The sequence below is a fragment of the Ochotona princeps genome, chromosome 21 (assembly GCF_030435755.1).
Source record: "Ochotona princeps isolate mOchPri1 chromosome 21, mOchPri1.hap1, whole genome shotgun sequence".
Lineage (NCBI taxonomy): Eukaryota > Metazoa > Chordata > Mammalia > Lagomorpha > Ochotonidae > Ochotona > Ochotona princeps.
The window spans coordinates 13,431,047-13,457,692 of record NC_080852.1 but is presented as its reverse complement, the minus strand read 5'-3'; the positions used below and the strand labels follow the sequence as shown (position 1 = coordinate 13,457,692).

At 46.3% G+C, this 26,646-nt stretch overlaps 1 protein-coding gene across 27 annotated transcripts in view; it reads right to left on the bottom strand.

Moving 5' to 3' along the window:
• MAGI1 (membrane associated guanylate kinase, WW and PDZ domain containing 1) overlaps positions 1 to 25,040 on the bottom strand; it is a 602,787-nt gene extending 577,747 nt beyond the window's left edge. For 8 of the 27 annotated variants that reach the window (XM_058679182.1, XM_058679183.1, XM_058679185.1 and 5 more), the window contains exon 1: positions 24,007 to 25,032. In XM_058679182.1, the coding sequence (XP_058535165.1) occupies positions 24,007 to 24,337 (331 nt within the window). In that variant the 5' untranslated portion in view covers positions 24,338 to 25,032. Of the gene's footprint in view, positions 1 to 24,006 lie in introns of all 27 variants that reach the window. The other 19 variants (XM_058679188.1, XM_058679193.1, XM_004581593.2 and 16 more) reach the window with 6 other exon arrangements.
• Positions 25,041 to 26,646: the final 1,606 nt, after the last annotated feature.

The following is a 26,646-nucleotide window of genomic DNA, read 5'->3' as shown; positions in this document are numbered from 1 at the left end:
GGGGGGCAGGTCTTCCTCTTTGTCTCTCCTCCTCTAAGTATATCTGACTTTCCAATAAAAATAAAATAAATCGTAAAAAAAAAAAACAGGGAAGAAAGTTATGGCCACCAACAGACATAGTAACAAGCAAAAAGGGGTGTCTCACATAGTGCAACATAACCCTGCTTTAAAAAGGAAGAGAATTCTGGGCCTGCAGTATGCATTAGCCAGTAAAGCCACTGCCTGTGCTGTCAGCATCCCATATGGCTATCGGTTTGTATCCTGGCTGCTCCATTTCTGATCCAACTCCCTGCTATTGGTCTGAGAAATCTAACAGAAGATAGTTCAAGTGTTTGGGCCCTGCCACCAAGTGGCAGACCAAAAAAGAAGCTCTTAGCTCTACCCTGGGTTTTGTAGATACTTAGGAAGTAAAACAGCAGATGGAAAACCTCTCTGTCTCTCCCTCTGTAACTCTCCCAAATAAGTAACAAATATTTAAAAGAAAAATAAATTTTTATTTCAGAAAATGGGAATTCTGACACATGACCCCACAACACAGATGAACTTTTTTTTTTTTCATTATTTGTTTATTTGAAAGGCAGTAAAAGGAAGAGATGTATCCTCTGACTCCTGGTTCACTCTCCAAATGACCACAATGGCCAGGTCTAAGCCCATCTGAAGCAAGAAGCCAAGATCTCTAGTCAGGTCTCCCACATGAGTGGCAGGAACCCAAGCACTTGTTTCATCCATGGCTGCTTTCCCAGGCACATTTAAGAGCGAGCTGAATCAGAAGTGGGACTCTACCCAGCACTTGTATGGAATGTCAGCTTCACAAGTAGGGGCTTGCTTAACTCACTGCACCACAACGCTGGCCCCACCATGCATGAACGCTGAAGATACTATGCTAAGGGAAGCAAGCAGTCACAAAAACGAGACTGTGTGAAATCCTGCTTACAAGCAACTCTTAAAGAAATGAAATACAGACTCAGGGACACAAGTTGCCAGGGAGGTAAGGAGCATGGGAAGGTGTGAGTGAGTATAGAGTTTTAGGTGGAGGCAGTGACAGAGCTCAAGTGATGGACTGTGGCAATGACTGCAAAACAATGTGGATATACTCGCTGCTATTTAGTACACTTAAAAATGGCTAAAAGATATATTTCCCACAATTACAGAAAAAAAAAAAAGTTGAATAGAACCTTGGCTGTATCCACCAAGTTCAAGTTGCATTGCCTGGAGTCTAGAGGTGCTAGCCAGTGTCAGAAGAAACAAACACTAGTGTCACTGTGGCCACATATGGCAAGTCAGAGCAATTCTCACACTGCAGGGAGCCAGGTTTGCTGCAAAGATGAGGCCCAGGTCCAGGCATCTGCAGGGGGCTGGAAAGAAAAGAAAGGTACCCCCAAGTTCTCCTCAGAACAAACTCCTGGAAGCTACCCACCCAAAGTTTGCACAGGATGCACTGCTGTCTGACAGGGAGCCCACCATCAGCCCAGAGGTAAGGCAATACCTGTATGCATGCCTGAAAGTTTTCCAATCTGGAGGAAATCCAACACTGTCCCTAAGTCAGCTGGAGACTTTGGAATGAGAAACAGCTTCTCAAGCCTCAGTACAATGATCTCTAAAATGGAGAGGCTCTTGCTGTGGATTTATGTAATTTTATGTATTTATTTCATAGCGAAGAGTCAGAAACACAAAATAATTCCCATGTTACTCCCCCAAATGCCTGTGACAGCAGGGGTTGGGCTAGGCTAAAGGTGAGAGCCTAGGAACTCAATCCGGGTCCCCCAAAAGGTGGTAAGGTCCAACTGCTGCCGCCAGGCAGAGAAGCAGGCACTGTTGTTACCCTGTTCAGTGGATGAAGAATCTGGGGCACAGCGAGGTTAAGGAGCTCACTAAAGGTCACACACGATGCAACTCCACTGCAGCCTCTAAGCTATCCTGCTTCCAATGGACCATGGCCCCTGGTGGCACAGTTTCACATGGACCTGCACCTTTGGTGGCCACAGAAGGACAAAGGGCTGGTGATTCCCTTTATACATTCCTACAATCTGAGTGTAAAAGTTTCTTTCTTTTTTTTTTTTTAAAGATTTATTTTTATTACAAAGTCAGATATACACAGAGGAGGAGAGACAGAGAGGAAGATCTTCCCTCCGATGATTCACTCCCCAAGTGAGCCGCAACGGACCGATGCGCGCCGATCTGAAGCCAGGAACCAGGAACCTCCTCCGGGTCTCCCACGCTGGTGCAGTGTCCCAAAGCTTTGGGCCGTCCTCGACTGCTTTCTCAGGCCACAAGCAGGGAGCTGGATGGGAAGTGGAGCTGCCGGGATTAGAACCAGCGCCCATATGGGATCCCGGGGCGTTCAAGGCGCGGACTTTAGCCCCTAGGCTACGCCGCCAGGCCCAAAAGTTTCTTAACCAGTCTCCTGATTCACGCTCTCACCCCACCCAGCACAGCCTGAGTTGGTCCCAGCTACTCACTGACCCTTCCCGTCTTTCAAGTCATGGTAATGTGTTGAGTTCTGCTAGCAGAATGAGAACCTGTCATCTCATCGCTTTTTGCTTGAGGATCCCATACTGGGTCTCCAGAGTTCCCCAGCACTTTGCAAAGATTTTGTTTACTTCTTGAGTCTTCCCTGAGTCTTCTTCACCCTGGAAAGCATCACCCACCCTACAAAGGCAGCCTTCTTAATGGGTCTATTCACTCATTCCAAACATGTAGGTACCACTCACCTGCCCGGGGTCTGTCCTCTTGAAATCACCCTCCCATTGGAAACCACTAGTCTTCAGTACTATGTAAGAGCACCCACTCCAGGGCAAGAACCAGAGAACAGCAAATTACAAGCCTACAACAAAAGCCAACTACTTACCCTCTCTAAGACTCAGTTTCTTCATCGTTCAACTACTACCTCCCTGGAAAGCTGTTCTGGAGAAAAATAAGGTAACATCTAGAAAGGCTCTGTCAGGGGCTGGGGCCACATGGGGTCACTACAAGGAAGGTGTAACTAACTTTTAACTCCACAAGCACAGAACTAACATCCAAGGAGTCCACTCTTGCCTTATGCATACTCAATGACAAAAGAATTTCACACTAGCACCCGCCCAATTAAACCTGTCTCAAATCAACATCACACTGAGGGTAGGTGAGAAGCAGGTAATCCCAGGCTCCTGTACCTGGCATCTACTCCATGGCATGTCCCCTCTTCACAGCCTCTCTCTGCCCTGTAGAGAACCAATTCTTCCCCTCTGTGCAGCAATCACAGAGGCACCCTGCTGCAAGTAAGCGCTGCTTCATCTAAGCCCTACTGAATGAGTGCTCTAGGGATTGCAGAACTAAGCCATTTAGCACACAGCACGTGGCACCCCTCTGGGTCTCTCCCTCCCTGGCTGGGAGTAAGAAGACAAATCATCTCCTCTGCCACCATAACTCATCTGCAAACACGCCCAGCGTGAGGCTGAAGGCAGGCCAGTGAAGAGAGCAGCACCGAGAACTGAGAGAACCTAGGCTGTCCACTGCAGATATGTGGATTCTACTCTCTCGGGTAGCAAGGGTGCCGTGTGGGTGATGGGCAAATCACCCTGATCAAACACTACCTGAAAGTCTGTCCTGCTGAAATTCAACTTATCTCCCTGTGATTTCAGCCATTATGAGAGTTGTTTTAATTAGTCACAATCAAAACTGTCAAGTGATACAAACTGAGGATAATTCAAGGCCACCCTGCATAAAATATTCAGGTTTAAATCATTTTTCAACCCTTCACTATCTTCATCCACTGCAAAGGCACTAGAAACAAAGCATTCAACAGAACAAACGTCATCCCCAGCCTCATGGAGTATAACTGTTCCATAAAAACTACTTTCTTTTAAGAGAATCTGCACACTGCCTTGGAAAAAAAAATCATTAGTAAGTGCACTGCTTACAAAAAGGCCACTAAACACAACCTATCCTAAAACTTTCCAATTCAAGAAGCATCAACCCAAAGTGGCACTCCAACCTCAGCTTAGAACAGCAGAAGTGACACTAAAGATTTCTGCTTGTCCTTCAGACATGCAGTGGTCCTATCTTCTGTCCTGTTCAATATGGCAGATGCCAGCCACCTGTAACTACACAGATTTAAAATTATTAGATAAAAATAAAATTTTAGGGCCCGGCGGCGTGGCCTAGTGGCTAAAGTCCCCGCCTTGAAAGCCCCGGGATCCCATATGGGCGCTGGTTCTAATCCCGGCAGCTCCACTTCCCATCCAGCTCCCTGCTTGTGGCCTGAGAAAGCAGTTGAGGACGGCCCAATGCATTGGGACCCTGCACCCGCGTGGGAGACCCGGAAGAGGTTCCTGGTTCCTGGCTTCGGATCGGCGCGCATCGGCCCGTTGCGGCTCACTTGGGGAGTGAATCATCGGACGGAAGATCTTCCTCTCTGTCTCTCCTCCTCTGTGTATATCTGGCTGTAATAAAATGAATAAATCTTTAAAAAAAATAAAAAAAATAAAATTTTAAATTCAGCTCCTCAATCAAATTAGCCACAAGTGCACAATCATTTTATGTAGCCTGTAGACAAAATACTGACTGATGTAGATCAATATTACATTATCACAGAAAGTCACAATGGTTAACACCCTCCTTCCTCCAGAATTCCTTTTCTATCTTAAAAAAAAAAAAAAAAAAAGCAAGCATGGTCCAGAGGGAAATGTCCCTAGCATCAGTTACAAGACTTTACTCTGAGGCCCTACAGCAAGAAAATGGCCATTCACATACACACATACACTCACCATCTGAAACTGAAAAAACGAATAGCTCAAATAACTTCAGTTTGTGTTTCTAGTCTTCATTTACATCACCAATTGATACTCCTTAAAAGGCAGAGTAGGTAACTGGAATTAGGTATTAGTGGACTTGGAATGGAAAAGGTCAGTATTGCATCAGGCCTTTTTGGTACATCTGTTAAGACACCATACAGAATGCCTACATGCCATATCAGAGTGCTTGAGGGCTAGTCTCCAATAAGCCTCTGAGTCTAGTTTCTTACTAACACATCCTCTGGTAGGAAGTAGCTGATGGCCCAAGTAGGTGGGTCCCTTCCACCCACGCTGGAGAGTCAGATTCAATTACCAGCTCCTGCCTTTCACCTGCTCCAGTCCCAGATATTGTAGCCATTTGAAGAATAACCCAGCAGATAAAGATCTCTATCTGCTTATATGTCTCTCTGCCTTTTAAATAAAACAAAAATTAAAGGGAAAAAATGTACTATTTCAGAACTTAGAGCCTCAAACTCTGGACTTCCCAAGAGCCAGAACTTTATTTAAAACACTGTGGCTTCACAGGGCTCTCCCCCATCCCAACACACACACACACACACACACACACACACACACACTCATGCACACACACACACACAAAGACACACACACACACACACACACACACACACACAGAGGAATCTGACCTGTGTGTCTGGCATGAAGACTAGCAATCCCCTAATTAACATCATGCAAAGCTCTGACTCAGTGGCCATGCCACAGGACATTGTTTGAAGCTGGGATTGGAGCTCAGGTCTGCTGAGGAGGTGACCTGAATCACTAATAAAGCCACCCCAGATGCCCATAACTTGCCAGTTCTCCTAGGTAATTCTCATATAGCTCCTCTGACCCAACCTAATTTGTGAGCCAATGTTTCCAGAGCTGATCATTTTCTCCAGGCAGTTCTGCCTGCAATCTGTTTGCAGCCATCAGGTGAAGTGCCTGGTAACAGGTGCACAGGAGGACATATTTCCCCCGCAGCCTTTTCCCAAAGCATCTTCTCCCTCAGGAATTCAGGCAGCCGAGTGATTCACTATGTTTTATTAAACCCCAGGAACAGGCTCCTTCCACCAAAAAGGCCTTCAAGAGTACCAGCCAGTTAGCCTATTCCTATTAACGCCTTCTTCTCACAATTACCTCTCTTTGGAATCATGTATTTCAGAGACTAGCTTGAGCTAGCATTTTTAGCTACAGTGTCACAGAAACAGATTCACATTGCTTAAGCAAGCCAGGGTCTTCCTGGCAACACTATTTTCCCACAGACATAGAGAGACATAAATAGGCAACACCTAAAAGAATTTCTCCTTGGATGAGAATCCTATTTCCCTGTCTTTTTTCTTACAAGTAATGACATTGGCATAAAACATTAATATTGAGATAACATTGTGTGCTTTGAAAAGTCTTTTCTCAGAGTCAATTCTGTGCGAAATCCTGAAGAAGCTCCTGACTATTCTTTCTTTTGTTTCTGTTTTGGTTTGGATTTTTTCCCCTCTGTCAGAGACAGAGAAAAAGAAAGTTCTTCTATCTACAAGTTCACTCCCCAAATGGCCTGGACACAGTGGTCAGGAGCTTCTTCTGAGTCTCCCACAGGGAAAAACCCTTCGGCCATCTTCTGCTGCTTTGCCAGACACATTAGCAGAGAACTGGATTGGAAGCAGAGTATCCAGGACATAAACAAGTGCCTACTGGTGTCACAGCCAGCTGCTTTATCCACCATACCACAAGAACACCTCTCCTAAGTCTTTTTTCTGTTTACTTATCTACTTACTTATTCATTTGAAAGGCAGGTGACACAGAGACAAGGTGTCTCTTATCTGTAGGTTTATTCTCCAAATGCTACAATAGCAAAGTCTGACCCAGGCCACAACCAGTGGTTAAGAACTCTATCTGGGTCACCCAAATGTGTGTCTCCCAAGAACACAGGTGCCTGGGCCATCTTCTGCTGCCTCCTGAATATATTAGCAAGGAACTGGATCAGAAGTTGAGGAGCAGCACTCTGATACAAATGCAGTTGTCCCAAAAAGAAGCTTCGCCTACCATGCCCCAATTCCCACCATCAATTTTCTTTCTCTAACTAAAAAGAAATAAATAAATGCATTAGAACAATTACGTGGCTCATCATTTCAAATGGGAAGAAGCTAGGGCATACCAATAGGAGCTGAAATCAGAAACACCTTCATGTGGAATGAATGAGGATTGTTTTTTTTTGCCACTTCTGCCTCACTAAATTCAAGATTCAAAGTCCCAAACAGACTTTGCTTTAGGCCATGTGTTACTTATATGGACATAAACTCCCACTACTGTAGTACTATGTATACTATTGCTAGTATAACATCACACAGTAACAATCACAAGCCTTAGTGGTTTACATCATAAGCATTTACTACACCTGCACCAAGGGTTTACACAGAGTCTGCTAGAAATTCTGTTAATCCGAGCTGAAACAAACATGTTCTCATACACACTGAGGATGTGTCCAACTGCAGCCTAGTAGATTCATCTCTCCAACAAAGACCAAAGCACAGAAATTTAACCCAGGATGGCCCAGCCTGAAACAGCATGGGACTTATCTTTTCCTATCTTGGGTCATTCTAAAACATCAGACAGAAAAGCCAATTTTCATGTCAAGCTGGGAGACTTCTGAGCACCCCAAGAGTGGCCTACATAATTTAGAAAAGAGAATAGGACAGACAGGGGTCTCAACCTGGAAACGCTTCTCAATTATGTCTCACATCATAAATTCTGGATGATCTATACAATATCTTACCTAAAATTTGAATTACTAGACAGACCAAGGGAATGTTCCATTCTGACAGAATACAGAGGAGGACAAGGACAAGGGAACCAGTGGGAGAAAGAAGAGACACATGATAATCCAAACCTAGCAAAATTTAAACCGCATACTAGTTAGGCTTTTGCTGCCTACTTTATAATTTTAATTTCATTAACAGCTTTCCTTTCTTGGATCCTTAAAATAATTGCATTGATGAAACTTCTAATCCACATTAACTGAGTTTCTTTCCTCATCCCAGTACAGCAAACCTTGTGCCCAACATGAATTATGCAATGCAGAACAATCCATTATGCAGGCAGGAAAACAAGAAGGGCTGCACTGGTTTTCAAAAACAAAATTCTACTGTGTGATGCTAGCATTAAAGAACAGATGCCCAGTCTTAAAAGTCAATTGTGTTCTGACAGCACCCACTCTACCAATAAAGGTCACAGCCTTGATTTATCTCTAGAATGTCTGAACAACCCGCAGTATGAGGAATCTCCCTGCCATATTTAATCCTCCCTACACAGTATACATAAAGTTCATTCAATCTTTTATTTGCAAGGCTGCATACTTTAAGCTAAAATCAGAGAACAGATTTGATTCCAAAATGGGTAATTCATATTAAAACGAACATCAACTTCAAACTATTTTTTGGTGGGGACCAGATCTGTGATGCAGCAGGTTAAGCCACCACCTGCAACACCTGCAAGCCAGATGGGTGCCAGTTCCTGTCACGACTGCTCCACTTTTGATGCAGCTTCCTGCAAATGTGCCTGGGAAAGCAGTAGAAGATGGCTCAAGTGTTTGGTGCCCTGTATCCAAATGGGAAACCTAAAAAAGGTTCCTGGTTCCTGGTTTCCAGGCCCTAGCCATCACAGCCATTTGGAGAGTGAACCAGTGGATGGAAGATCTCTCTCTTTCTGCTCTCCTTTGTAACTCTGCATCTCAAGTGAAATAATAATAATGATGATGACCACATCCAGTTTTAAGAGTCAAAAGAATGGGGATCCCAAAGCAAAACAATCCAAGAATTAGAGCTGTGTGTCAAAACAGACTATTTCCCCAGCTCTTCACAACTGTCACTGAGCAGCTATTGCCCACCAACATCCAACAAGCCACACAGATCCCAGTGGAACATCAGTCTAGTTCTTCCAGAATATGATTCACCTCAGCACACATTTCCCGGCCTTGGGAAATGATCACTATTTTGAGCCCTGAGAAGACAGACTTAATAGAGAAATGTGAGTTCTGCTATACAGCAGATGAGACACGGGGTGAAATACTAAATAAGAGAAAGGTACACAAACAAGAGGTTGCCAGCTGGCCCCTTGAGGGCCCAGTACAGCTCCCAGCTACGTTTTGTTTGGTTCATACATGTGATTCAATGAACTTTAAGCCAACACTTAAAACTGGCAAATCTGACATTAAACATTTTTTTTAATTAAAAAAAAATCTCTTAAGTTCTCCTAAAACCCTAAAAGATCTCTAGCAATACTTGGCCAATGTTCTCTTATGGCAGTCATAGACTAAAGCAAAATGGTAGCTTTCCCCTTTGAAACAGATAAGCATGATCAGTTTGCCCCAGTCCTTCCTACTCCCTTATGTCATCTAACGTGCCTACTCAATCTCTGATTCTGTGATGACCGCTATGAACAATCATAGTGATAAGGTGTTTTCTGTCACAAGTGAGGTAAATGATAACCTACAGGATTCACAAGTACAGGCAGCAGAGATATACATTGACACATTCTCTGGAGAACAAGACAGTGGATATTAAAAGCCTTGAAATGATGTAATTCATATAAGCTAAGACAGAGCTCTACTTCTTGACATCTATACAAATAAAACATCTGAGGATGTTCATTAAAATATGTATATAAGAAACTCATCAATATGTTGTATAAAATATGCAACTAAGCATAATCCAAATGTTATCCTCAAATCACGGTTTAATAATACAGAACAACTAAAAATAGGTTCCACCACCATTCAACAATACAGCAAATTTATATGTAATATGTTCAAAGTCCATGATACATTGTTAGACACGAAGAAAAACCCACCAAAACAGCAGATACTAGACAACCTCCATTTCATAAGAAAAAGACATCTCTCAACAAATTTACCAGTTTGCATATGTATGTATGTGAGTATTTTTGGAAGAAAATATAGTGCTAACACATGTTTTTCTCTGCATGGGATTATGGGCAATGCAGATATATTTTCCTCCCCACATTTACATGTTTTCTGTATTGTATACATGGATTAAATAAGGGAAAAAGTTCTAATCTTTACCAAAAAATAAACCTGTAAGCTATAGAAGCTGAGATCAACTCTGGCTAGAGATATGTTGTCCCATAAGGTTCCCACATCACCTGAGTTTTTAAAAGGTTATAAATGCAAATCCACATGCTGGTATTCCTTTATATTTAGAAAAAAATACACATTCTCCAATGCCAGATCAAGTTATTTTTTAACAACCCAGTCTTGAGGCTTGAATTCCTTATCAAGTCACAGAGACTTAAACAGGCTGATAGTTGGAGGAGGAAATGAACATGCTCTCCCTATCAGATGTAAGCCCTAACGCTTGGCCAAGAATCCAGGTGGTAAGCAACTAAGGCTATTTAAATCAAGCCAGGGGGACACCGGCCATGGCACATTCCATACACAAAAGGCTCAGCACCATGCACACATCTGGGCAGGATGAGGCTCTCAAAGACCTTCAACACAATTAATTCAATATTTCTCTATAGTTCAAAATGCTACAACTGGCAGACAACCATCTTAAATCATTACAGAAAAGTCAGACATATGGCTAAGTATATTTAATATGCCTTAAAAATAAGACATGGGTTTTCTAGCCAACAAGATCTTAGGCAAGATTTTTTTTTTTTTTTTGAAATTTAAAAATCAGGCCTACTCGTTACCCTCAAAAAGAATTCAATTCAACAGATTTTTGTGGGTCCCAACAGAGAACAGAGATTATAAAAACACATAAAACAGTGGCAGGTATTTACCCTATCAGCTAAGATGCCCACATCCTATGTCAGGGTACCTGGGTTGGATCCCCAGCTTTAGCTCCTCAGTCCAGCTTGCTGTAAATGTGGACACTGGCAGATAGCAGTAATGGGTTCCTGACACTCTCATGAAAGACCTGGATTGAGCAGCCAGTTGTAGTCCTTGGCCTTGGCCCACTGCCACCCTTCACCAGCCATTCCTATAAACCAGGCATTTAGGGAATAAACCAGAAGACAGGCACTCCCTAACCCTCTCCAGCACATAAAGCTATCAAATAAAATACAAAAACTAATCAGGGATGTTGGCTTCAAGAAACACAAAACGCAGTACAGGTCAAAAGCAGGCAAGTCTCAATTACAAGTCACTACTGTGATTGATGAAATAACGACATATATATTCAAGACATGGAGACAGCACTAAAGGGGAAAAAAAATCCATGCGGTTGGACCTAGCGTGATGGCTCAATGGGCTAACCCTCCTAATCCAAGCACCAGGATCACATATGGACACTGGTTCATGTCCCAACTGTTCCACTTCCCATCCAGCTCCCTACTTGGGGCCTGGGAAAGCAGCAGAGGATGGCCCAAACCCATGAAACCCTGCACTTGCATGGGAGACCTGGAAGAAGATCCTGCCTCCTGGTTCCTGGCCCCTGACTTTGGACTTGCTCAGCTCCAGCTGTCACAGTCATTTGGGAAATGAACCAGTGGATAAAAGATGTTTTTCTCTGTCTCTCCTTCTCTCCATAAATCTGCCTTTCCAACAAGAATTAATAAATCTTGGGAGAAAAAAAATCTCATGAGGTTGGAGCAGCAGATAAGGGACAATAGAAGGCAGCAATTAGGGGCCCAGCGGCGTGGCCAGGCGGCTAACGCGCCTGGGATTCCATATGGGCTCTGGGTCTAATCCTGGCTGCTCCACTTCCCATCCAGCTCCCTGACTGTGGCCTGGGAAAGCAGTCGAGGATGCCCCAAAGCCTTGGGACGCTGCACCCGTGTGGGAGACATGGAAGAAGTTCCTGGATCCTGGCTTCAGATCGGCACAGCACTGGCCATTGCGCTCACTTGGGGAGTGAATCATCGGATGGAAGATCTTTCTCTCTGTCCCTCCACCTCTCTGCATATCTGACTTTCCAATAGAGATAGAATAAATATTGAAAAAAAAATAAAGAAGAAGAAGAAGGCAGCAATTAAGCAGAATTGCTACAAAATATGCAGCAGCACACACTAAGGCAATTTGCTTCCAAAGAGATTCTAGGATGATTTTCATTGGGGTCATGAGATCCCTAGTCCTGCTGTCTGTCTCTGGTGGCAATCGGGCCAGTCTAAAACAAATGCAGCCACACTGACCCCTAAAGTACCAGGAACAAAGGGGCTCCGCTTTACGGAGCCACATGTTTCTAACACAGAAAGTGAGGATAAGAATGTCAGAACTAAACAGCTCTTTTTCAGTTCCCACTGTGTCAGGAGGAATAACTTGACCACTCAAGTTCATTTTTCTCATGGCTGAAAGGAAAGTACCCAGGCAAAACTTTAACCTGGGCCTTGATGGCATGTCAGAAAATCAATAAATCCTCACTAGGACGTATAAGTCTCCTACCTCTAATTCCGATTCCCAGTTTCAGCGTGAAGTTAGGTCTCATGAACAGGGTTCTTCAACCCTGGCTTTACCGATGCTAGGGGGAACTGAGAAATTTTCTCTTGTAGGCATGATTCTGGGCATTGCAGAGTCTAGCAGTATCCCTGAAGTCTACTCACAGGAAGCCAGTTCCCCATTCCTGAACTGGTTCAATCTAAAATATCTCCAGGCCCTGCCGAATGTCCCCAAGGGGCAGAAGTGTTCCAACTTGCGAGTCACCACTTGAGAACTCAGTGCTATGGCTCCACTAGTACATCTCACTGGATCTTCATCATCTTCCTACAAGGGAGATGGTTCTCTCATTTTCAACTTGAAGAGGTGAGGCACGGGGCGGTTAGCCTGCCCAAGATCTCTCAGCTGGGAAATGGCAAAACCTGAAGTTGAGTCCAACTCCAGACCATCATGTCCATGAAGCCTTATGGCCTCCCCAGCTGGCCCTGAGCTGAGAGCCCAGATATAGCCCCAGGAGCAGAAGATCCAAGTTCAACTGTCAAGATCTTGCTACAGACAGTGACATATTCCCAGTGTCACACAGGCAGGGATCACTGTGACTGTCCTGGCCTGCCTGGAATACTCTTGTAACAGAGAACCCACTCTCTCTTCTCACTGGGCCACAATCTGGAAATTGAGAACCCTCACAGAGAATCCATTTGTCACCAGTAACAATGTGGGAGAAGGTCAGGTAGCCTGGACCTTCAGTGATGCTCCGGAAGATCAACAGGCTTTCTTCCTTCCAACTTGTCAGAACTAACCAAACCTCAGCTTTTTAAAAACACAGCATCTAAAACATACAGTGGGGGAAAGGGGGTTGTTTTTGTTTTTGTTTTTCTACGCATGAAAAGCTCTCTTGGAGAATTCTGCAGCACAATCTCAACCTCTCAAGAAATTCCTTCTCTCCCACATGCTTGCAAGCAGGGAACATTCAAGCAATAACACAAGTCAATGTTTACTGAGTGCTCACTCTGTGCCAGGCCCCGTGCTATGTGGTTTACTTAACTCCCATTCTGCTTCTCCACCTACCGTAGAAAATAGGCATTTTCATTATCCCTATTTTCAGAAGGGGACAAATACTATTCTCAAAGATGAAGTCTTTTGCCCCAGGCCATCGAGCTATGCCTAATTCAAGCCAGCTCGTGTCTAACATCTGAATCTACAACACATCAATAAATTGATATTTGTAGATTATTTTATGAGCAGCATTGCAGGCAGGTTAACACTGTACACAGCAATAATTTTGAAACACGGCTTGTAATCAGGGTCTAATCGCCTTTTAATTGCACCACCACCCGCTGTTGGTAAAGAAAGGCTTGCACCTTGTCTCCTAACAGGCTAAGAGATGAGTTTTATTGTGGAAAACATAACTGCAGCCCATTAGAGGAACACACAAATGCCTCCTTCTGCAATCATAGCAGGCTGGATACCTTAGCCATGACAAGGTACTCTTACATAACTTGTTCTCAGGATCCTGGAGTTGGAAGCAGAACACACAGTAAAAACAGCTCAAAGTCTGCAAAGGCTCTGCGGAGTTCCCTGATATGCTCAGCACAGAGCTGCCCTAAGTCTGGATTCTTCCTCCTCACCACCCACAGTGGAGCAATGTGCTCTTTCAAGGACCTCTACTGGCCTTCTGGCCTCTCATCTCACCTGTCCTTTCCTCTATTGGATGCTTCCCAGGACCACCTCCTGAAGAAGTGGCTTGCAACTGCATCCTCAACATGAATCTGTTTCTAAGGCTTCAGATCAAGACAAGGATGTTGGTGAAGCAAAAAATAGGATTGAAAATGGATTAGGGTAGGTGATTTGGCTAATGGATGCTATTCATAAGTCAATATGATCCTCATGATGAGCCAAGTAGTCTTTCAGGTCTCCTGATCAAATCAACTACCTAGTAACTCATGTTACTATCACTTTTTTCAAAACCAAGTAATTCCTAACATGAGGGAACTTAAAAGCTTAAAAGTCAAGGACCTCAAAGAAAAAAAAAAGTCAAGGACCTCATTCATACAGAGAAGTAGCTTACATAGGATCTAACCTTTAACTCCAAGGAGATTCCAACAGATTCGGCTTCTTTACAGGAGACCAAGGATCCAACACTTCTTACCTATACATCCATACTTAGTATTAAATGCAACCAAGATATGGCAGATAAACATGCTCACTATCTTCAAGAACATTCCTAGATCAGGGACAAGTGTATGACCTAGTGTTTATGACCTCACTTGAGCTACCCACAACCCATATCAGAGTGTTTGGGTTGGAGGCCCAGCTCTACTCCTGACTCCTGATCCCAGCTCCCTGAAGACACACACCCTGGAAGGCAGCTCAAGTAATTGGATTTCTCCCACCTATGTGACAGGCTTGGATGGAGCTCCTGGACCCTACTTTCAGCCTGCCCAGCCTTGGTCATTTGTAGGCATGCAGCAAGTGAACCAGCAGATGGCAACATTAAAAATAACACATTCGGGCCCGGCGGCATGGCCTAATGGCTAAGGTCCTCGCCCTGAACGCGTCGGGATCCCATATGGGCGCCTGTTCTAATCCCGGCGGCTCCACTTCCCATCCAGCTCCCTGCCTGTGGCCTAGGAAAGCAGTCAAGGACGGCCCAAAGCCTTGGGTTCCTGCACCCATGTGGGAGACCTGGAGGAGGTTCCAGGTTCCTGGCTTCAGATCAGTGCAGCACCGGCCGTTGCGCTCACTTGGGGAGTGAATCATCGAATGGAGGGTATTCCTCTCTGTCTCTCCTCCTCTATATATATCCGCCTTTCCAATAAAAATAATAAATCTTTAAAAAAAATAACACATACTCTTGGTGGATCTGCATCTCTCTGAATCTCAAACACATGAAGCTAAACACACACACACACACACACACACAAATTCTTCTAGATCAATCAGCTAAATTTTATTTAACCTCAATCATAGATTGAAAGTGCTAAAGTCTTGTAATGTTCAATGTGATCCGTTATGAAATCCCTTCATTTTAAGAGGCTTTCAATTTTTTTTAAGATTTTTTTTATTGGAAAGGCAAATTCACAGAGAGGAAGAGACAAAGATCTTACATCCACTGGTTTACTCCCCAAGTAGCCCCAACAGTCAGAGCTGAGACGATCCAAAGCCAGGAGCCAGGAGCTTCTTCCAGGTCTCCCATGCAGGTGCAGGGTACCAAGGCTTTGGGCCATCCTCTACTATATTTTGCAAGGCCACAAGCAGGGAGCTGTATGGGAAGTGGAGCAGCCAGGGAACAAACCGGTGCCCATATGGGATCCTGGCAGATGAAAAGCAAGGATTTAGCCACTAAGGTACCGCACCGGGCCCTAAGCCTTTCAAATCATAATTTTCAAAGGCAACTGAGCTGAGGGGAGATGTATTCCAGATCTAAGTCTGACAATGAATATTCAACATGATCCTGTACCAGGTCTTGTTCTTGGTATTGAAGACACTGCAGGGGAACAAGACCACAACCCTACCTTCTGGGAACATATATTCTAGAGGGATAGAGAAACTAAAGTGCTTACTTATTCTTAACTGATCTACATTGAATGGAGTGAAATAAGGCAGGGAATGACAAGCAACAGTGAAATTATGCGTTTTAAACTATGCAGCCAGAGAAGGCTCCCTGAGGTGACATTTGAGGAAGACTTGACCATCATGAAGGAATGAGCCTGTGGGATGTTGTGGTAGGGAAGAACTGGCCATGGGAAGGAAGGAGAAATTATTACATGGGTCAGATCACAAGGACCTGTGAGTTTATGCAAGGACATCAACTTTGCCTCCGAAATAGAGACTTAAGAAACACTAATAAATAATGAGTTATTCCATTAATTAATTATGAGGCTATAAAGAAAGAAAATGACCATTTAATCACAAAAGACACAATTCAAATTACATTTTCTAATTTTGCTACATGCCTTCGGAAACGTTGACATCCAGAACATTCCAGACTCTTCCTAGGACACTACTGAAAGGCTGAAGTCACCATGATAGGAACGTCCTTGACATGGATGAGTTTCAAGTGCAGAATCAACAAAGGAATTCACGAGAAATACTCCATCCATGCTCACATCCGAAGGGGTACAGTACAGCAAAGCTCCAGTGTTTACAAGGGCTTTTTCAAGGTTACAGATGTCACATATGAGCTGCATAAAAATAGACAAGAATGCAGTAACCTACTCATTTTTTTGTTTGTTTGTTTGGATGTGAATGTCAGCTCTTAACGAATCTGACAGCCTTTATTCTCAATATATACAAAATCAGTATATCCTGTTACATGTGGATACAAAGTCAGGGAAAGGACCACTAACATCAGAGGGTGGTGTTTTGCATTAAATAACCATCATTTATAAAGTAACATCCTTCATGTAAACCCCTGTGGTAAAGAGATGTCAGAATGTTTTCTCTTATAAACCACTTAATTCCCCTTAGTGGATATCATCAATTCTGCCATCCAAAACTAGCCGGGCAACGAATGCCAACACATGCAGTGAGCCAACTGTATGCCATTGCCTCATAAGGTCAAGTTAATCTATTTTTAAAGAACACAGCCAGTGGCAAAGGGTGCTCACTGTGGAAACAATGGACCAGTTGGGTTGGCTGTCCTTGCGTTATTTTTTTTGTAAAAACCGTGGAGTGTTTCACAGCATAACCTAAAAATACCCCTTTGAGAGTGGTCTTTTGGCACTAGGAACAAAAACTAATTGATTTTTAAAAGTCTAAATGGAAGGGGGAAATGACATGGAAACACAAAACACAATCTAGAAAGAGAACTAAAGCATGACTGTTTTTTTGTAGCAAAAACTCAGTTTGCTATTAGCAGAGAAAACCCTACACATGGACAACGCTGCAAGACGCAGAGTGTCACTCTTAGAGACCCTGACATGGGGCAGGTCCCGCATTCACATAAAACAGAAAGCTCCCATCATCCTACCGGCTGAAATTTCACACAGAGAAAGTCACTTGTTAAACTACAGTTACAGGCAATAGGCAAAAACATTAAGTATCAGTCATTTGTAGTCAAGTATACATTATCAGACACAGGGAGGAGCCTGTGTCTAGTTAATCGGAGGAGCTGGTGATGAGAAACTGAAGACATTGGTATCCTGGGTGAAAAGCAAAGATGAACTGGGAGCCAAGAAGGAAAGATGCTGTACATGGCGAAGCATCTATTATTTGCTGGATGCTATTTAAGACACTGGGAGATAGTTGAACAAAAGAATTAAGCTTCTTGTTCTCATGGAACCTGCATTCAAGTGTAAGAAGAGATAGACAATAAAGAAGAAACAAAAGAAGATGCGAGACTGTGTCAAAGCTATGAAAAACAAAGTCGGGGGCTAGAAGGTAGTATTGTGGCACATAACTAAGTTAACACTTGACACACTATTATCCCATATTAGAATGAAGGTTCAAGCCCCTGCTACTCCTGTCTCCAATCTAGCTTCGTTCCAACGTGCCTGGGAAGTAGCAGATTACGAACCAAGTGCTTAGTTTCCTGCTACACACATCAAGGTACTGAAACAATTTCCTGGCTCCTGGCTTCGACCTCGCCCAGCCCTGGTTGTTGAGAGCATTTGAGAATAAACCAGTGGATAGAAAATGAACATCTATCAATCTGTCCATCTATCTACCTATCCCTCTCCCCTACACACGCACTCCCATCACTCTGTCTCTCAAATAAATAAATAAAATCTTTTAAAATAAATTAATAAACAAGTAGGTAGGGTGTTGGCAAAGCTTCAGAGAACTCCCTGATACAGGGTTCAGGAGTATGTTGGGACCAGCTCAAAGCAAATCTGCAGAGCCAGCCGCCTCCAGCTCTACCACCTGGTCTCCCAGCCAGGGGAGCCAGCTGTTACGCATTTCACAGCACACCTGGCAGTGGTCCTTCAGGAGATCAATGAAAAGTCTGAACAGAGTCCCTCCGAACACACAGGCAGGAAGAGAGTCAGTGTTGTGAGCATCCAGGGGATCCAAGAAAGACAACACACTGCAGTCTACACTGAGGACATAGTCACTTTACAGAGTTACTGTTCCATAGGCAAAGTGGTCAAAATACACACAGTTTCAAAACAAAACAAAAAATGGAACAAATAAAGATCTTTAATTGCATGTGGCCACAATGTCTTGGCTGTGGTAAAGGAAGCGGCTGGTGGTGGCATTTTGGCTTTTAAATTGCATCTATTTATTTTCCCCGTTCTGCCATTAAAAAAAAGGAAGAGGAACAGTTCTGTTTCCTGTGTCATTTACAAAACCATAAAATTCACCTACAAAAATATAGACGCACAGTCTACAATCAACTGATTTGGGAAACCACAGTCACACCATTTTAAACCTCTTCAGACTGGGTTATTCAGGGAAGCACAGCTTTTCACACTTGCAGAAAACTAAGAGGCACTCCCACTATGTCTGGAGTAAAGACAGTAAGGCCACAAAGGCAGACTTGCTGGAGATGACAGCATGAGCTGGCAGAGCCTGTTACGGCACCCAGGTCATTTGTTTCATTTGATGTCATGGCCTCAATTTCAGCCTGTACCCTAGGGCAGCAGTTCTCAACACTGAGCAAGCATCAGAGTCAGTGAGAGCTTGTTGAAACACCTCCAAGGTACCACCCACCCATGAGTCCGTGTCAGCAGAGCTGGAGTGAGGCCAGGCAATGGGCATCTCTAACCAGCTCCCATGTCATGCTCAAGCTACTGAGGAGGGGGACTCCAGGACAGCATCCAATATCCCAGGAATCAGACACAGCTGGGTACCAGCTCTCCTATTGCCACATGAGGTACATGCTTTAGAAGAATTACTCAAACCCTTGGAACCTCAGTTTCCCACAACTGAGTCCAGTTAGGAAGTCAAGAAGAGAATGCCCATAGGCGGTAGGTTAGCAGAGACTCTGGCAAATCCTAAGATACACGCTTAACTAATACCAACTACATCTTCTAATTCCTTAATGAGCTTTTCCCAAAACACTAGACTAGCGAAGCGTCAAGACAGATAAGAAAGACTGGCAAGATGTCAAGCAAGAGCAGTGGAGGACAGCCCAAAGCCTTGAGACCCTGCACCCACAAGGGAGACTGGGAGAGGCTTCTGGCTCCTGGCTTCAGATTGGCTCAAAGCCCTGCCCAATGTGGCCACTGGGGGAGTGAACCAGCAGATGGAAGATCTCCTTCTGTCTCTCTTTCTCTATGTAAATTTGCCTTTCCAATAAAAATAAATCTTTTTATTTAAAAAAATATATTGAGCAAGTACACATGCATAGCAGCTTTATTCATAAGTCAAAATGGTAAACAATCCCAATGTCAACCCAAGCAAAGCTACAAAGCGGTATTTGTAGACAATCTAATACCACTCAACAACACAGTAGAACCAAATCAACAATATACACAACCTAGAATCTCCCAAAGATCCTGATAACTCAAAATAATGTTAGACACACAAGTTTTCATATCACATTACTTCATTTTTATAAGGGCCAAAAACAGATCAAACTTGTTTACAGAAAAGAAATTACACAGGCTTTACCTCTGGAATGGATAGGAAAGAATTCACTGGGAAGGACAGGAAGGAAATTTCTGGAGTAAAAGAAATGTTTGACATCATGACTTTAAGGGGTGATAACACAAAAATCTGCACTGTCAACAACCAGCTGCTTGGCACCTGCGCATTTAGGGCAGGGAATGTGGTACAGCAGGCTAAGCCACATCTTGGGATACCCGCAGCCTATAATGGAGTGCATGCTGGAGTCCATCAGGTCCACTTCTGAGTCAGTGCTCTGGTAATGTGACTGGGAAGCTGCAGGTGATGACTCCAATAACTGAGTTCCAGCCACTTGCTTGGAGTTCCTGGCTCCTGACTTCAGCTCAACCCAGCAAGGACTGTTGCAGCCTTTTAGGAAGTGAACCAGTGGATAGAAGATCTCTCTCATGCTCCTTTGCCTTTCAAATAAATAAATAAATCTTCAAAGAAAAAAAATCTGTGCATTGTACTATAGGTAAACAAATCTTAATATACTAGTGTATTTATATATACACACAGTTGTGTGTCACTCAATAACAGAGAGAAGTTTTGGAATATGCATCACTAAGCAATGTTGTCATTGCAGAAACACCAGCATGCAGCTGCATAAATGAAGACAGCTACAACAGCTGTGAGTAACAAAACCTTACAGGAATATCATTATCTATGAGCTCCAATACTGACCAAAATATCATTATGCAATATGTGTCCTTGGGGGTATACATATTGAAAATGAACCAACTTGGGTAGTAAGTGCTATGGCACAGTGCGTTAAGATATACTTGCACTGTAGGCATTCCCATATAGGAGTACCTGGTTCAAGTGCTGGCTACTTCACACTTCCTGTCCAGCTTCCTGCTAACAGGCCTGGAAGATGCCATAAGATGGCCCAAGCATTTGGTCTCCCGTGACCCAACTGGGAGATTATGAATGGAGCTCCTGGTTCTAGGTTTTGGCCTGGTCCAACCTTGTCTAATGCAAGAACATGGGGAATAACCCAATATATAGAAGTTCTTTCTCTCTCTCTCTCTCTCTCTCTCTCTCTCTCTCTCTCTCTCTCTCTCAATATATAGAAGTTCTCTTTCTCTCTCAATATATAGAAGTTCTCTTTCTCTCTCAATATATAGAAGTTCTCTCTCTCTTTCTCTCTCTGCCTCCCTCCTTCCCACCTTCCCTCTGTCACTTTCCCTTTCAAATAAACACAACTTTTTAGAAACAAAATAAAATGGGCCCATCACAATGAACTAATGGCTAAAGCCTTGCCTTGCAACCCCAGGATCCAATATGGGTGCCTGTTCATGTTTCAGCTGCTCCACTTCTCATCCAGCTCCCTGCTTGGGGCATGGGAAAGCCGTCAAGGATGGCCCAAAGCCTTGGGACCCTGCACCTAGGTGGGAGACCCTGAAGAATCTCCTGGCTTTAGATCAGCTCAGCTTAGCTCTGGCCACTCCAGCCATTTGGGAAATGAATTAGTGGATGGAAGATCTTTGTCTCTCCTTCTCTCTGTAAATCTTCCTTTCCAATTAAAAATAAATAAATAAATATTCAATAAATAAAAATTTAAAAAGAATAAACCATCTCAATCCAACAGATCCATTTAGTTTGATTCCTTCACAGTGCAATCCTGTTTCGTACAATACCATTTGCTATTCTGAATTATTTTGGTCCATGCATCTCTCCAGAGCAAGAAAACCAAAACAGCAGAATATTTTCTCACACAAACTTTCCACATAGACAGCATCCCCACAGTGCCCTGTGTCACTGAGACAGGCTAACTCAGGAAGCATGCAACACACGGCTAACACTTTTCCACACATCAAATAAGAGCCTACCTTAGAGATGACCAAGACACGGAAGAGACAGCCAGAGCCATTCTACCCTGCTACTTCAACCAAATCTCCAGGAAAAAAACAGAAGAAAAAAAGCTTGGGGGAATGGTCAAAGGCACCTTTATTGATAATCAGGGGGTCAGAAGGGTTGACCATGTCTGGGTAATGATCACACGCCAATAGCTCTCACATGGCAGCAGACTGCAGCCACTCAACCTTCCCAAGCACCATCTTTTCTCTATGGCCTTCTTTTTTTTTTTTTTTTAAGATTTATTTATTTTTTATTGGAAAGGCAGATATACAGAGAAAAGAGGGACAGAGAGGAAGATCTTCCATCTGATGGTTCACTCCTCAAGCGGCCGCAATGGCTGGAGCCGTGTCGATCCGAACTCAGGAGCTATTCCGGGTCTTCCAAATGGGAGGGTTCCAAGGCTTTGGGCCATCCTTGACTGCTTTCTCAGACCACAAGCAGGATGGGAAGCAGGATGGGAAACAGGAGGGCCGCTGGGATTAGAACCGCCACCCATATGGGATCCTGGTGCATTCAAGGCAAGGACTTTAGCTGCTACGCTATCGTGCCAGGCCCTCTCTATGGCCTTCTAAGTAGATTCTCTCACACACACACTCAGGCCTGTTATAAACATTCCTGAGCACATCGAACAGTCTTGGGTGGAACGTCCTGGTGGAGCAAGTTGCCCACAGCTGCCAGCTGAAATTCCCACTGCTTCACTTCTGATTCAGCTTCTTGCTGATACACTTGGAAAAGCGGTAGAGGATAGGCCAAGGACCTGGGACCCTGCTGTGGGTCCCAGATCTTGACTGGCCTAGTCCAGCCCTGGCAGTCACAGTTATTTGGGGATCGACCTAGTGGATGGAAAATCTCTCTCTCTCTCTCTTTCCCCCTTTAACTTTTTCAAAGTTGGCTCATGTAGGTTTGCATAGCACAGATACCGCAGTCAGCTTCCAGATGAGGCAAGGTGTTCGGTTTCCAAGCCTGGGGAGATAGGCAGCGAATGTGGTACAGTCTCTCCCTCCTGGTACTGATAGTTAGAAATAAATACTAGCTCACAGCTTAGAGTCAGTTTAAGAAAAAGAGAGAGAGAGGAAGAAAGAAAGGAAGAAAGAAAGAAAGAAAGAAAGAAAGAAAGAAAGAAAGAAAGAAAGAAAGAAAGAAAGAAAGAAAGAAAGAAAGAAAGAAAGAAAACACATTAAAGGAATTCACAGGAGGCAGAATCTGTTCACCTTGGAGGAAGCTGGAGGACTTCTTGGAGGAAGTGCTCAGTAGAGGACAAAGTTTTCCTGGCTGAGTGACAGACAGCCTCTCAGCTCTCACAGCTACCTCCAGGACAAGCTGTCTCCCCTGCCCCCGCCCCCCATGTCATCTGGAAGGAGCCTGTTTCCAAGAGGGGCCCAGCCCAGCCCTCCTTTCCTGTGACACATTCCCCCAGCTGCTGCCTGCCCTTGTGGAAACATATGGGAACTTTTCACCACGTTCCAGTCCGCCACCTCCTCGGGTGCTTTCCCCAGGAGGCTCTGCGTCGCTGCACTCGGTGGCTCCTGGGATCCCTGTAAGGCCTCCAGTCACCCGTGTTGGGCACCCACAGGAACCACCCAGGGGCCCAGCTACAGCGGTAGCGCTCCTCTGCACACAGCCAGGGGCGGGAGGGACTGACTTTGCTTCCTGCATCTCCCTCACCAATCTGTCCCTCCCGTCAGCCAGGCTCTTGCCCTCCTCCTTCAGTTCTGCAGGTGAGGCCTCCAACCCTCCCTTTTGGTCCCTGCGTCATCTTGGACAAGCCGCTTAGTGAGTTATCAGTCCGGGGTTTCCTTATCTGTAATACGAGTTTTATAAGAACCACTGAGAATTATGAATCCGAAGGACATACTGCAAGTTTAAGCGTTCCACCCAGAGCCGAGCACCGGGAGTAAGCTAACAAGGAACAGTAGCCAACCCTCTGGCCATCAGAAGTGGTGGGGCTGACAGCAGCACCCCAAGCCCATGGTCTTGCCACACCATACAAACACAAGCATCGCCCAGCTCGGGGGCGGGTGGTGAGCGCAGCCTCTAAGTGGCCGGCTTGGGGTCATCCCCAGTGGCTCACAGCCACCCCTCCACAGCCGGACGCCGGCAACAGGGCTCCCTAGGTCAGTAGGCAAACACTGGGTGGCAACAACCGCGTGCTTCGCCTCACAGCTCGCAGCAGCCCGGGGTGCGCCCACCTTCGGCCCTGCCTCGACCTCCCCTAACCTACCTACCCAGCCAGTTTCCCGCGGGCTGCGCTGCACCTGGGGAGGTGGGGGGAGAGACTGGATGAAGCCTCCCCGCCGCCCGGAGCAACGCAGGTGAGCAAGAACAAGACGCCACAACTTTTCCGCGCCTCGCCCCCTCCCAGGGCGTGCGGCCCCATCTCTCCCCCTGGGCGGCGCTCGGAAGGGGAAGGCGGGAAAGCGCGGCGGGCAGGGGGCTTACCTTGTCTGACGGCTTTGAAGGTGACGGCCTCCTTGCAGCTGTCGAGGACTCCGAGCACGTCATAGCGAGGTAAGCCGGACACCCGGACCCCCTGAACCTCCAGAAGCAGCTCCCCTTCGCCCAGCCTCGGGCCCTCGCCGCCGCCGCTGCCCGGCAGCCCCGCCGCCTCAGTCACCACTGCCGCCGGGGCCACCGCTCCCACGTACGGAAACTCGCCGTGCTCGGCGCCCCCCAGCACCGTCACCCCCAACTCGCCCTGGGGTCCGCGCCTCACGGTGCACTCGTGAACCCTGCTAGTCCAGTGGTTCTTCTTCTGGATCACTTTCGACATGATGACTTCTTACACCTCTCCTCCCCCTCTCCCCAACCAACCCCCAAAATCAGTAAATAAAGGACGAGAGGAAACCCGGAGACAGGTGCCCCCCGCAGCACAAGCCCCCCGTCCCGAGGCGTCTTGCGGGGCTCACGGGAGGCACATCCTCGCCTCAGGGAGCGAAAGGCGAGCGGGAAACTTGGCAGGCTCGCTTCCCCTGCACGCACTCGCGCACTCCAGCCATCACCCAACAAACTTTCCGGGCTTCCCCGCGAGCCCCGCACGCGCGCCCGCCAGCTTTGTTTGCATGCCGGTGACTCTCCGGGCACGATCGGGCGCCGGCCCGGGCTCTCCCGGGTCAGAGTCCACTCAGCGCCGCTTGGCTTCTCTCTCTTTCTCCTTCCTGCCTTTTCTTGTCTTTTAGAAATGTGCCGTCTCGTCTCTGTCTCTCGCCCGGCTCGCCTCTCCTCCTCGCGGACGCACGGGCTGTTCCAGAAGGCGAAGGAAGCCCTTCCAGTCAGTTGCCGGGAGCCCGGGAGACGCGGTGCCGGGGCGGGGGTGGAGAAGACCGGAGAGAAGTGCCCGCGGCCCCTTTAAGTAGATACAAAGGCTCGGCTTGTTTTGTTAGAGTTCATTCTATTCCGCGCCGCCGAGCGCAGCGGCCGGCCTGAGGAGACGCGCGCGCATGCGCCCCGCGGCCGCCAGCCGGCCCGGACGCCCCACCCCTCCTCCCCGGAGGCAGAGATTCCGAATGCTGCCCGCCGGGTCCTAAAGCCGACCATCTCCCCCTCCCACCAGAAGCGCCCTCCTTCCCCCGTGGTCCCGTCCTCCATCTGTGCACACCCTCTCTCCTGCCTCAATGTTGTCTTGCGATGCTCTCGACCGTACACGTCCTTCTGGGGTTGAGAAGTCGCGCCCGTGTTTTACTTGCCTCAGTTGGCAACTTTGGAAACTTGGGCAGTCTGGCCTTGGGCATTTCAAAGCCGTGGCAAACAGGTGGGGGTTGGGGAGGCTCACACGCTTGCCCCTGGTGCTCGCGCGCACGCCCTCAGCCGCCCTCGGCCAGTGGCTGGCCACGCTGTCGGTCACCCAGCTGGCCTGTCTGCGCCCACCTCGCCTCCTCTCCCCTCCACCCTTCAAACCCTCCGGGATCGAGCCACAGGCTGCTCGTCTGCTGCCCGCCTGCCCCTGCGCCCGTGGGGGACACCGGTGTCCTTGTGTCCCTGGGGAGCAGGGCATTGGGGTCCTCCGCACACCGACACTCAACGCAATCCCTTTGCGTGTCGCACGTGTCCCGCCTCCGACAGCCACCCGCGGCGTTGAACTTCGGGGACGCAGGGAAAAACCTATAGACGAGGGCAGAGAAGCCGAGAGTCGCGTAAGGTCTCTAACTTAAAAAGGGACCGACCCGGCTTCTTTAACCGTCTTTCCCGCAGGCACTGCGGCAACTGGTCCTCGGCCCAGGACTGCAGTTCCAGTGCAGTCTGGAAACCCGCCGAGCAGCTCCGGGGACGCCGACGGGGCTGGGAGGGGGGTCCCAGGCGCGCCGGGATCGAGTGCTCGGCCCCCACCCCCGTTGATGCTGCCCCGCGCTGGGTGCCGGGCGTCAAGTCCTAGGGAGCCTTGGCCCGAGGTGGGAAGCTGAACTCCCCCAAAACAAACCCCAGGCCGGCCTGCAAATGGTCTCCCCCGCAGTTTATTTCACTCCTCGCTGATTTGCAAGTTGTTTGTTCATCATCGGGAACAGGAGAGATTCCAAGAAAAGAGGTGACTTGAAGCCAGTGCTGTTCAGGAACTTCGCATACCCCTGGTGCACCCTTCGTGGGATGTTTAACAGGTGCCACTCTCTGGCTCTCCCGATCTCCGTTTCTGTCGGGTTAAAGGGGTCGGTCTGACGTTACCACACGCGCCGCCTTGGGTGTATTCCAGGGAAAGCGCTTGCAGAGTGAAATGGCCTAGAATAATAATAATAATAATAATAATAATAATAATAATTCAAAAAACCTAGCAGTATTTATGAGCAGGGGTATTCCAAACTAGGAAATTTTCTGAAGGCTTAGATGAGGAAGTGACAATAACTAATCCCTTACATTATAGAGTTTAAAAGGGTATGAAAATGAATAATGGTGTGCTTTTAAAGCACAGTCTAATTTTAATCGAATAAAAATGAGGAGATGGGTGGTGGGTACAACGCTTTGAGACCTGGCTTGTGTGTCTATCAGAATGCCTGGGATGGAGTCGCGGTTCCACCTCCACTTCCGATTCCGGCTCCCTGCTAAGGTACACCCAAGGGGGCTTCAGCCAGTGGCTGCAGCACTTGGTTCTCT